The sequence below is a fragment of the Triturus cristatus genome, chromosome 9 (assembly GCF_964204655.1).
Source record: "Triturus cristatus chromosome 9, aTriCri1.1, whole genome shotgun sequence".
NCBI classification, from domain to species: domain Eukaryota; kingdom Metazoa; phylum Chordata; class Amphibia; order Caudata; family Salamandridae; genus Triturus; species Triturus cristatus.
In genome coordinates this window covers 5,030,601-5,043,635 of record NC_140592.1, presented here as the reverse complement: position 1 = coordinate 5,043,635, position 13,035 = coordinate 5,030,601, and the positions used below count along the sequence as shown (strand labels likewise).

The 13,035-nt window shown below is 45.6% G+C and overlaps 1 protein-coding gene across 3 annotated transcripts in view; it reads right to left on the bottom strand.

Moving 5' to 3' along the window:
• NEK4 (NIMA related kinase 4) overlaps positions 1–13,035 on the bottom strand; it is a 532,367-nt gene that overhangs the window by 353,934 nt on the left and 165,398 nt on the right. For all 3 annotated transcript variants that reach the window (XM_085624188.1, XM_085624190.1, XM_085624189.1), the window contains exon 7: positions 1,281–1,928. In XM_085624188.1, the coding sequence (XP_085480314.1) occupies positions 1,281–1,928 (648 nt within the window). The remainder of the gene's footprint in view (positions 1–1,280; positions 1,929–13,035) is intronic.

Sequence of the window (13,035 nt, the reverse complement as noted above, 5' to 3'; positions counted from 1 at the left end):
TGCTCCAAGCTAGGGTTGTGCTGTACAAGTAGCAGCACATAAACTAACACAACATACGAGGTACATACAAAAGACATGCTGTTAGAACTGGCACCATCCACACACAGTGTTCATATCCATATCCATATCGGAAGCTGTCCATATAAATCTCTGAGTGTGAACATACGCTCACATTCCGACCTACCAAGAAAAATCTATCAGTTGTTTGCATGACACAGATGATTTTCGTGGCTGGAGACATACATATTACCTGATGAACTTATAGACACCCAGACATATTTTATATCTATCTCATTCGTCAATACTTGGCAGGTGGTCCTGAAGAAGGTGGTTTCCCACTGAAACGCGCGTTGACCGCGAGATTGCTAACATCAGAGACATTGAAAGTTAACATCCTTTCACTCTTGTCAACTGGAGAAATCTGACCAATTTAAAGTTTTAGCTTCCCTTTTATCTTTAAACTATCCTCTTTATTTCTTTTTGTTTGAATGCAAGTATGAATGAATAGCAAATGCTTTTTTATATCGTAGATGTCTAGGATGTCTTTTTTCACTTATATCCAATTTGTAACAATGTCTGTATCTCAAATCATAAGTGTAAAACCTGACAAATGTTATTTCTTGCTTTAAATTATGTGTAAATCTTAAACACAAAAAAGAAAAAAATAAATAAAAAACATTTTTTGTTTATAAAACTTTAGTGGATTGGCATCTATAAAAATAGTGTGATAATATGAAATAGAATGCTTTTTTGACAAGTTTTGATTGGGAAATGCAGAATCTTTAGAGATCTATTGAAGAAGCATACAGGCCGGTTTAGAGGTTCGTACTACATATCCAAACATACGTGCAAATCACATCTTAAGTTTACAGCACAGCAAAGATAAACACCTGCCCTCCTTGACACCACCAAGAGCAAGGCACAATAAAATTCCAAACACCCCAAATACCGATGCACGGTAGCCATGGCGGCGAGCATCAAGAGAGGCTGAGATGTCTGCAATGCATGTAATGTACAGCTTATGTATCACTACACAACAGCTGCAAGGACTCCTTTTGTGGCAACTAAGGTCGCCACGAACTGTGCTTTTTGTCACAACAATCTACCTTTCTATTACATTTATTAGCTGTTGAATTCAATTGTGTTTCCAGAGGGATTTTAGCCCTCGAACCTTTCAGCCAGTTGTCATTGCTCTTCCCTTCAGTGCCACCGGTTTGACATAAGATTACATACAGTTAACCACAGCAGCTGAGAGGATATGCTCATAGCAGATGGCTTACCTGCACAGGCAGCTTCTCACTGCTTGAAACTAGCTGTAAAAGTTTCAGTGTGTCAGCACTCTCTGCCATATCTCGAGATGGAGTCTGTCTGGATGCCCTGGACTCTGCTCTTGTGTCTTGGTTGGTTTGTGCCTTTGGCCGGTTCGGCTTCAGCTGCGGGCCACTGGCCTTCTTCCTAGGTTCCGGCTCATCTGAGATACTCGAGTGTCTCTGTCTCTTCTCCTGTATCAAATGATCACTCTTGGAGTCCCTGCGGTCACTGTGTCTCTGGCTCTCGCCCTGTATCAGATAATCACTCTTGGAGCCCCTGCGCTCACCATGTCTCTGGCTCTCATCCTGTATCAGATGATCATTCTTGAAGCCCCTGCGCTCACCGTGTCTCTGGCTCTCGTCCTGTATCAGATGATCATTCTTAAAGCCCCTGCGGTCACCGTGTCTCTGGCTCTCGTCCTGTATCAGATGATCACTCTTCGAGCCCCTCCTGCCATCAGAGGCCATATCAATATCCACTTTGCTCAAAGTTGCTATAGAGACGTCAGTGCTGCTGTTGCAGTTTCTGTCTGAGCTCAACATGGGTTCAGGAGAGGACTTCTGCTGCGCACCGATGCCCACTGGCTTGATTTTCACTGGACTCTTTTTTTTTGTTTCCTACAAAAGGAAAATAAATATTTGAAACAATTATCCAAACCCCAACATTTGTGACTGCTATGGGTCTATTTTTCTGTTTTTGAAAATAACGCTCTTTTGCATTTTTATAACCGTGATCCACCCAAAGATTGGAGAGAGCTGGTCCACAGAAATGATCCCACTCTAAGATATGTCAGACTGAGCTACCAACGGAACTAATGTCAATGCATGGACCTTAAACCCACCTGCCTTGGCCTCACTACCTTACTCCTCCTTTTATCTTACACCCTCCTGTCAGGAATAGCTTTTGTCTGAGGAAGAAAAACCTATTATCAAATTTTCAAAACCACTATTAACACTTTGCATTTATCAAGAAAATGCAAATGCAGCAATTTTCTAAAAAAACCTATAAGGAATGTTCTGAACCCAGGCAGAAGGGTGGCTTGGTGAGGTAAACACCCAGTGCTCATTACTGTACTGTACTGACCCTCATCTGTGGTGGACAAGCACCTGGCTAAGCAGTGGTGTTCCACCCCTCCCCCGACGTAGGTAGCTGTGAACCTAGGTGTACTGTTTGATTTTCAGCAGTATTGAAAGTGGTGAATTCCTGTCTTTGGATCTGAAGAATGCTGAAGAACTTTCTGCACTTCCTGCCACGGGAAGCATGGATAACAGTGGTGAGAGTATTGACGTACTCTACCTGGGTATCCCCAACTCTCTGTTCCGCCTGCAGATGGTGCAGAACACAGCAACCCGCCTGCCGTTCAAACTGTCTAAACGCTCCACCGTGTCCCACGTTCTAGGGCAACTGCACTGGATGCCAGTCCAGAAGAGATTGACGTTCAAGGCTTTAACAATCGCGCATCGTGCTTTCTACCATACAGGTCCCAAATGTCTTAATGAAAGGACCCTTGAATAGTGCCCGACCAGGGCCCTGCATTCTAGGACTACGCGGATGATTACTGTACCTAGTTTTAGAAGAAAGCAACGAGGAGATGCCTTCTTTGTGGTTCTGGTTGCCAAAATGTGGTGCCAGCTAGTGCTTCAACTAAGACTCCTCAAGGATGAAGCCAGCTTTCAGAAAGCCTTGAAAATCCACTTGTTTAAGCTATAAGTTTGGCTCCCAGTCCCTTTCTTATTGCCGTAGCGCCGGAACTCTCATTGAGTAGCTTGTGTTATATAAATCCAATCATTCACTCATTCATTCATCTGGGGGTCACAAGTTGAAATGCCACAAATGCCAACTCCGTATCTCTCAATGTGGGTAAATTGAGGATCATTAAATAGGGCAATAGTAACACCTTTTATTAAGTGTACTTTGAAGCTGTAGATGTGCCGTAGCAAGCGCTAAGCAAAACTCAAGTTGGTGTAATTAATAACTATTCGTACTATAGCAATTACCATGAGGCAGACTGCATGGAATGTGAATGAATGCAGCAGAGAGGAAGACCACCTCACATTGCTTCAGTTCCTAAACTTCCACCACAGCCACGCCTCTTGTACAGAATGTTACTGAATGCAGCTGCCCAGGACACCCCCATTCCTTCCATTCTTACAGCCCCCACTTCAACCTCACCAAGGACAGCACCTACAGTGGAGATCCTCGGCAGTGTCCTCCTAAAGCAGCGGTCTGGACTGAAGCCAACTGTAAACTACACTTCCTACAACTTACTAGTGGCAAGATAGAACACGATTTCGTGGTTCAGCAAACCAACCAAGCAGGAGAACCTAAACTGCACACGGTATAATTACTTACAAATTTTGACGTGTATAAAAAAAAAAAAAGACTTTTAAAAATAACCATTACACAATCCAAGCATTCACAGTGGAAAAATTAACACATTTTTCAGCATTAGCCATTTGCAAGAGGATTCCCAGTTTGTCACATAAAACACATTCCCAGTATGCATGGGGTTAGGTAGTTAGTCTGACTACGTTTGGTACGTCTGCTGCTCGTGACCAGTAGCTACCGTAACATACTTATTTAGACATTTATATAGCAGGGTCTGGCTCACAAAATGGTAGGAGGGCACTTTATGTGGAACAAAACAACAAAAAGAAGGGATACACCAAAATAGGAGAATGGGAAACTGATACACAGGATAGAGCAATACAAACAGAAAGAGAATGTTAGTTTCATGTATAAACAAAAAACGAGTAGCGGAGAGGCGCTTATGGTGGCACAAAGTGTTCTTGTGGATGACATTCTTAGACAACAGTTGGGAATTGTTTAAATAGATGTGTTTTGAGTTATCGCCTAAAGGCAAGGAAACACGCAGTATTTCTTAGATTAAATGGGAGGAATTTCCATGTCGTAGCCGCTGCTCCTATGAAGTACGCTGTTGCTCAAATGTGAATTTACCTTGAAAAAATAAGAGACAAGAGGCGTTTGGCTAAACAGGAACAGTTGATTTAATTAAACGCAGAGGCCGAGCGAGCAGGCAACAGAGTCAGGCCTGAAGACAGTCTCAAAGCACATTGGTTTTGGCCATCATTTTATACATTGAAGCGTCAAAGTTAATTGTACATTCCTTTGGAGACAGAAATCTGGGCCTAGTCACAGGGTCATAAATCTGGTCACTCAATAAGAAACACAGGTGTGTCTCGACCTTGCGTGGACACAAGTTAGAGCCAGACTGTACGTGTCCAGATTTCCAGCATGGGGAGCGCGTGATCACTGCATGTGGTGTGCATGCGGTGTTCTGATTGGCTGAACGTTCCTGACTTAGTGTAGCATCTGACTTTATTGTGTTTTGGGAACGCGCACCCCTCCTGACAATCATGTTCTATTGGGGCCAATCTCCTAAGACCATTGTGGTGTCGCTGCCTATCTGTGAGATCATCTGGGTTTTTCTGTTCATGCGTTTGTCTTAGGGTTATGTGTCACCCCACCTGCCATCTGTCCATCAGCTGATTTGGGCCTAGATCGCAGGGTCTACCTGACTACATACTTCTGTCTCAAGGTTGAAGGAGAGATCATATCGAGTGAATTCAACAACGGTGATGCAGATTCATTATTATAGATACATATATCAGGACGTGCATTGATATTGTATTTTCCAGTATTAACAACACTTTCTGGGTACAGTGGTGTTGAAATTGGCGCATTCAAGGAGCAGAATTCCTGCTTCTCAAGCCTCTGGATGCACCTGAAATGGAAGGAGTTCAGTAAAGTAAGATCGGCTGTGGTCAAGCAGCGCCTGATGAGTGAGGACGCAGAGTCTGAAGGAAATACGACCTTGAAGAGGGGACCAGTGAAGGTCATAAAGGATAGTAGTGATGGAAGTGAATTTTCTTGCTTTGCACAACAACCTAGCAGCCGAGTGAAATACTGCTCTGATTGGCTCCAGGGTGAAGGTGGCTTTCCCAAACTCTAATCTTCAGTGGATCCAGGGGGATAAGGTGGCTTGTTTTCTTTCCCATACAAAGCTGGAGGACTTCGGTCTGAGAAGCTTCTCAAGGTGTGGGATGAAAGAAAGGGCTCGTCAATCCTGAATTCCAGCAACATGACTCAGGCGAAGGATCAAAGCTATTCAGATTTAAACGGGACAGAAGGGATGGATCTAGCTTCTAAACTCTGTTGTGTCTGGGTTACGGAGGAGGAAGCTCTCCTGCATCCAGGACTGAAGCCTGCAAAGACCGCTACCGATTGTGTTGACGTCCTGGATCACAGCTGCTTTTAGGTTCAGCTCTGTGTCCTCAGTGTATTAATGTAGGGCTCTTTATTAGGCTGAGTGGCTCCATAGAAGAGTTAAGGAAAAGCAGCACAAGAATAGAGGCCTGGGAGACCCTGCAGGCCGGGCTGTCAATGTAGAGGTGTCGTCTCCATCTTTTTACCAGAAGATAAGGTCTGAAAGGAAGGCAGAGGGCCACTTAGTTTATTACCTTTGATACCAATGGGATTTTCTGCTGTAGCACTCGATCGATTTTGGTCAATCAAATAGAAAACAGCAGACAAATCGGTTTAGGTTCAACCCTGTTTTATTAGCAGTTTCTTTGCACACACATTTGTAGCTCACCTTTCCAGTATACCATGAACTGATCAGAAATGACCCAGCCCTCCAACCCATTGAAGTGATGTGTCCCTGATATCCAGTATGCCTCGCAATACTTTTACAAGACATTCCATTCGCCAACGTGTACCTCGGCGTGTCTGATGGAGGGCTGGAGCGGACGTCCTTAACCTTAAACACTTAAACAATAACCCCCCCCTCCCACAGCCCACCCCCCACTGGTATGCAGTTGCCCTCTTTTCCGCCTGGTATCATCACTTGAAGATCAGATTTTGGACCCTGTGCCGTCACCCTATTTCCGAAGCTTCCTTCCTTGCTGTTAGTCGATGTAGGCGAAGATATTTAGGACAAGAAATCTCATTGAATTCGCTGGCCAATAGGGACAAAAGGGGTTTCCACACTTCTCCAAAACCAGACCCGAACCCGTGAGAGATGCCTGAATACGTTCCATCCCAAAGATGTACCATAGTTTGAAGCCAACCTGTGTGCGTGTGTTCCGTTGGCGTGGCCACCACGTTAGTACGTTCTGGAGCGCAGCCCCCAGTGCTAAACCCATCTCTTTCCCTTTGCAGGACCTCAAAGGAAATGTGAGAGGGTTAGCAAGGCCAGATCTACATAGGCTGGAAATCTCGGGATCTGCGTATCAAACTGCCTGTCAATGTCATCTAAGATTGCCGGCCAATACCTAGCCAGAATCGGACAGTCCCATAGTAAGTGGAGTAGGGTACCCTCCCCCCGCATCTTCACCAGCGTGTCGGGCTGCGGTCCGGGTTGCCTTGGTTCAGTCTCACTGGCGTCAGATACCAATATATCACTATCTTATACGCGGTTTCTTTACTAGCAGTGTTCCTCGCCGTGTGTTTGGCTCTATAATATATTTCCCACTATTCCTTCCCCGAGAGCTCCCTGTCACAGCCTTGGTCCACCGTCTCTGACTGGGGGTAGGCTCTGAGGGGGCCAGCTTGCGAAGCATGTCATACAGTTCCATGATCAATTTATTGTCGGAGGTCTAGCATTTAACCATTTTTCATACCTCGTCACCTGGCGGTGTACTTTCGGGAGCACGTCAGGGTGCAGAAGTCAATGCCGCACCTGCATGTAGCGATGCCGCTCTGTTTCTGGAAGTCTGCCATCTTGCTTCAACTGCGCGAAGGGAATAAACCCCTTTATGTCGAATATGTGCCCTGCTGCTTTACATGCTGTGTCTTGCCATTCTCGGAAGGCCATGCTGTCCATTCCCGGAGTGAAGTACCTGTTGTCTAGCAGAGGTGTCATCGGGGAGGGAAAGGACGTAAGCTTCTACGCTATAGCCACCCCCTCCCAGGCATTAATCGTCGCTCTGGTAATGGGAGAGCCCCTCAGGCCTTGCGGCCTGTCAGCCTTGCTCAGGAAGGGGACCTTCCATAGCGAGATCGGAGCCAGCGCTCTGTCCTGGAACAGCCACCTCTTCTCCGATTCGGATCGGCTCCACTCAACCAAGTAACGAAGTTGGGATGCTCTATAATACTCATATAGGTTGGGAATTTCCAGCCCCCCCTCCTCCGCCCGCAGATAGCCCAGTTCCCTGCGCATGCGTGGTCTTGCCCCCACTCATACGAATTGAGAGATCTCCTTCTGTACGGCCCCCAGTATCCCCCGCAATGGTTTGGCCGGCAGTGTTTGAAACAGGTATAATGTCTTCAGTAGGGTCGACATATTCACTGCTGCCACCCAGCCCATGAGGGACAGCTGATGTCACTTCCAGGACTGAAGGTCTATCATAATTCGTGGTGACCATGAGTTGTATCGACTGAGCCAGCTCGATCCCTAAGTAAGTGATTGACTTAGCTCGTGAAATCCCCAAGAACCACCCACCCCCCAACCCCGAACCCTGCTGCGGCCCGGCTAGACTTAGAATTTGCAATTTCCCCACGTTAATCTTAAATCCCGACACGCTCCCAACCCTCTCCAGTTCCTTCAAGAATGCCGGCACCGACCTCTCGGGGGTCTCAAGGGAAGCCAAGATGTCATCCGCGAATAGACTTATGGTATGTCTCTCCCTGCCAAATGGTATGCCCGCGATGTCAGAGTTGTCCCGTACCCTCTGTACCAAACGGTTCTATGTAAAGAGCGAACAGAAGGGGCGATAGGGGACATCCCTGTCTGGTACCCCTATGTATGGAGAATGGGCAGGACAAAATCCCATTGACCCTGTTAGAAGCAGTGGGAGAGTCATAACAGCCTGCTATCCAGGCTCGGAACCGATCCCCTATCTCAATGTGAACCAGCGTTTACTCTAGGAATCCCCAGTCTACTCGGTCGAACACTTTCTCGGCGTCAACCGTCAACAATAATGCGTCCATATTCGTGTGGTAGGCTTTATCTATAAGGTGAAGGATCCTTTCCGTATTGTCCCCCCCAGGCAATTTTGAATAAAGCCTGCTTGGTCTGGTTCCATTATGCCGGGCATCAGCGGTCCCTGTCTTGCCGCTGGGATGCTTGTGAGCAATTTGAGATCTACGTTGAGTAGGGACACTGGGCGGTAAGAGCTGCACTTCTTCTTGTCCTTCCCTGGCTTAGATAGTACCACTATATATGCCGCCAACATGTCTGTAGGGATGGAGCCCGGCCCCTCGAAGGAATTAAACAGGCGAGTCAGAATCGGAGCGAGCAGGGGGCAAATGGTTTTATAAAATCCTCCCAAAAAGCCATCTGGCCCCGGTGACCTAAGAGGGTTCTGGTGGGCAATCGCCCCTATAACTTCCTCGATCCGGATCAGGGCATCTAGCGCCTCTGCTTGGTCTCTAGTTATCGCTGTCGTCTGAATCCCCTGCAAATAGGAGGTTATCAAGCTCTGCGATTTATCTTCCCTGGAATATAAGTCAGTGTAGATGTCCTGGAATGTGCGCGCAATGTCCTCGTCGTCTGTTAGATTCTCCCCCATATCCATCCCTATGGTCTGCACCCTCGTCTGTTGGTCCCGGGCCTGCAATTTATTTGCCAACATACGTCCTGTCCAGTCCCCGACGTTATAGCAGGAGTGTCTGAGCCTCAGTGCTGCATACTCAGCCCTGTCTAGATCGAGCCCCGCCAGTTGTGCCCGTGCCGTCTTCAGTTGCGGCCACACTCTTGGTGCTCCTGACCGGCTATGCACCCTCTCCAACTCCAACACCTGTGCCCTTTTTTCTTTACGGTCTTTATTCACGGACGCAGATATCGCGATTAGTTCCCCTCTCACTACTGCCTTCAGGGCCCCCCATATGGAAGGTATCAGAGTGTCAAGGGAATCGTTAACAGCGTGGTACCCTTGAATGCAACTAGTAAGTTGTCATCGCACCTCCTCCTTGTGTAGCATCATCTCCCTTAACCGCCAACCGCCCCCCCCTTGGTTTCCGTTGTGTTGGCACTTGGAGGGAGACCATCACTGCATCATGATCGTACAATGCCACTGGGCGCATGTCCACATCATCAACCATCTGGTTAACCTCTACCGTGCCCAGGAAGTGGTCCAATCTGGCTTATGTATTGTGTGCATGTGCATAATAGGAAAATTGCGACGTGTGTGGTGAGCCTCCCTCCACAAATCCACCATACTCGTGGACGGAAGCCAGTCCCTACCCTCCTGGGAAACCTCCCCAGTCTGTGAGTACCGGTTCCCAGACCTATCCTGCGTCACATCCATCACTATGTTCATGTCACCCCCGATGATCGTTTTGCGGTCCCCCCTGCACTCCACTTTAATCCAATCCATTCTGCTTTAATCCACTCCACGTTAATCCAATCCACTCCACTTTAATCCAATCCACTCTACTCTACTCCGATGGCAGCATGGATTAATTCTAAAATAGGCTGCCTGGCGTACAAATAACTCCATTCGCTCCAGTTCATAACTCAAGTCGTATGTGTCAGTCACTGACTATCGCAGCAAAAATCAAAGTTTACTAGACATTCCATGGTTATGGAGCGCAAAGCTGAGCGGCTGCTCGCTTTTGGTCCAAGCCCTGGTTTTCTGGAATAGACTCCGACTCACTGAAGACAGACCAGACCACCAACTGTCTTCAGTCAAAGGCGGAGTGTGTTTGGCATTTAGGCTATTTCAAGAACAGCCCCATAAGACTCAGTGAGGGAGTGAGTGCCACAGAAGTACAGGCAATCAGTCAAGGAAGCTTTTACACTTTATGAAGGTCATTGGGATTGTTGATGCTTATTTTTGTGACTCACTCTACTCCTCACCACCTCAATACATTTAGGGCCATTTGTACTCTTATCACCTATGTAAGCTTCTTTTTTTGACACATGTATGTACTGATGGTATAATCAATGTTTGTGTTGACTCCTGTGTATGTTCGATCAAGCCATTTTCTGATCCGGATCTGCACGATGTGCCCTGTGGGTTATCCTAAAGGCACCAATGTACCCCACAGACAGCGGACACAACTTTTGAGAGCTTGAGCGCTGTGCACTTTCGTTAACCCTCCTTCAGCTGACTAATGTGTTTGGAGAGGTTTGAGATAGAGATTTTCAGGAAATATATGTCTCCTTATACAGGCGGGCCCAGCTCACAGTTTTCTGACTTCACGGAGTGCCTTTGAGAGTGGTTCTGGGACGCGCCTCCTTGGCAGACTGAGTCCTCTATGTCTGCAAAGCGTGACCTCAGTTCTCATAAGTTGGATCTGTATGTGCTATGGGTGTCCCCTCTGCCATCTCTCAGAAGAATATGGAGTTAACAGCTACAAGGTACAGATAGATAGTGGTGACAGAACATCAAAGTGTTAAATTATGTAATCTCCCTGTTATGGCTTGCATACTGACTGAAAAGTGCGATATTGAACGTTACTGGCACATAGTTTGGTGTCCATATAAGTGTGTCTTATTAACATGTTCTAAAACAGGCAGGGTAGTTGAGCTTTCCTCAGACATGCAATCTTGCTTCTCAAGCTCGCCTCTGCCCTTGTGATCTGTCTCAAAACATTTTTGGACCCAGCTCTGACGAAGGGAGGTAAACACCAACTCAGACTAGCATTTATCAATCTATTACCATTAGCCAATACTTTCATCTGCTTCACGGTCTCAAAATCTCTTGCAGTTGAACTAAAAGCCTGAGGAATTTGATTTGTGGGGTCGGAGTATGTCGATTTTTTTTTAATTAAGATAATTATCTATGTATTGGATTCGATTTTGCTTTTTTTAAAACTTTTTTATTGTTTTTGTTGTGAACAAAACAAGACATTTTGATCGTATCTTTTGACAATACAACATCCCAATTTGCACCCCGGACAGAAACATCATATCGGTAATGTGGTCCATAGCCGGCATCAACCTTTCCCATTGCCGCCCCAAAATCTACTACATCAATCTGAATCAGAGGTGTCATCATGTGGCGTCGGTGGTGGGTCACATATGCCTCCGATTTTGCTTTTTTAAAGAATGCGTAATGAATTGTTTCACTTATCATGGGTACATTTATTGTTTTTATTTAACATTAGAATTTTGAATTCTTAAAAATTGTATTGTTTTTATTAGGGTTTTTATGATTTAATGAATCAAAATAAACTACTGATTGATTGAACAAGATATAGTCTCAAACATTTCAAAATGGTTGCACCCAATAACCCCAGGCAGAACTTCCAAGCATAAAAGAAAAGAGAAGAGGAAGATAACACGGCCAGCGGCAGCACAAACAATGGCAACATTTCCTTTTATTACACCGAACATATCCAACCCAAACTAGACTGAGAAACTCAGGTGTACGTCACAGTTTTTCAGTCTAGTTTGCTTTTCTGTCCCTGATTCAACCCAAAGGTGTTGGAGCGCTTTACATTAGCACAAGTTACATTACACAAGTTCGCATTCATTTTTTTTTTTTAGAATCTGCTTTTGGGGGCAGATGTCTGAGAGCTTTGTACTTGACAGCAACTGTGAAAGGACAGATCCTTGTGGATTTGTTTGGTCCTTCTATCCATGCCACTCCACTCCAAATCTAATCCAATACAGTCCAGTCCACTCCACTTTAATCCAATCCAGTCCAGTCCACTTTATTTTAATCCAGTCCAGTCCAGTCCACTTTATTTTAATCCAGTCCACTTTATTTTAATCCAGTCCAATCCGCTTTATTTCAATCCAATCCAGTCCAGTCCAGTCCACTTTATTTTAATCCAGTCCTCTCTACTTAATTTTAATCCAGTCCTCTCTACTTTATTTTAATCCAATCCACTCCACTTTAATCCGATCCACCCCACTCCACCCCAATCTACTCCACTTCGAACATACTCCAATTTACTCCAATCCGTAATATGATACTCCACTATATGACTCTATGCCACCCCACTCTACGACACTCTATGCCACCCCACTCTACGACACTCTATGCCACCCCTCTCTACGACACACCATGCCACCCCTCTCTACGACACACTATGCCACTCCACTCTAAGACGCTCTATGCCACCTCACTCCACGACACTCTATGCCACCCCACTCTACTACACTCTATGCCACCCTACTCTACGACACTTTATGCCATTCAACTCTACGAAAATCCACACCACTAACTTTTAGCCATGCTGAGCAGCAGACACTCTGGCATACCACATGGGTAAAACACATTGCCAAAGCCAATAGCTCTTGCACTGTCAAGACCTATTGGCTTTGCCAATTTTTGTTTAAATTTTTTTCGGACCTGACAACCCTGACATTCTCCAGACAGAACATAAATATAATATGACACGATGCACTTACGTAACACGCGCTACTGGCAGAATACACCATTTCTTATAACTCTCTCCAACTAGGATACAATGATAAACGAAGAGATCTTAAGACAGGCAACAAATACAATTAAAGTTGATCTATAAGTATGTATACATGAGCATTCCATACACTAATGTTAAAGGCATCTGTAGTATGTTACGCATCAGGGTCGATACTTGAAACAACTGTACGCTACAGTATTCTCTTTTCTCAAATTGTTTGAACAAAAGCAAGGTGATTGGACAGTCGTACGCTTTTCTAAAATGTTACCTACGTTTAGCACAGACTCATGGTTAGGAAGGGACACATCAGCAGAGGATGCTTTGAATCTGCTATCTCATCTAGTCAATCTTCGTACTCGTAGTTCGGAAGGGACACATCAGCAG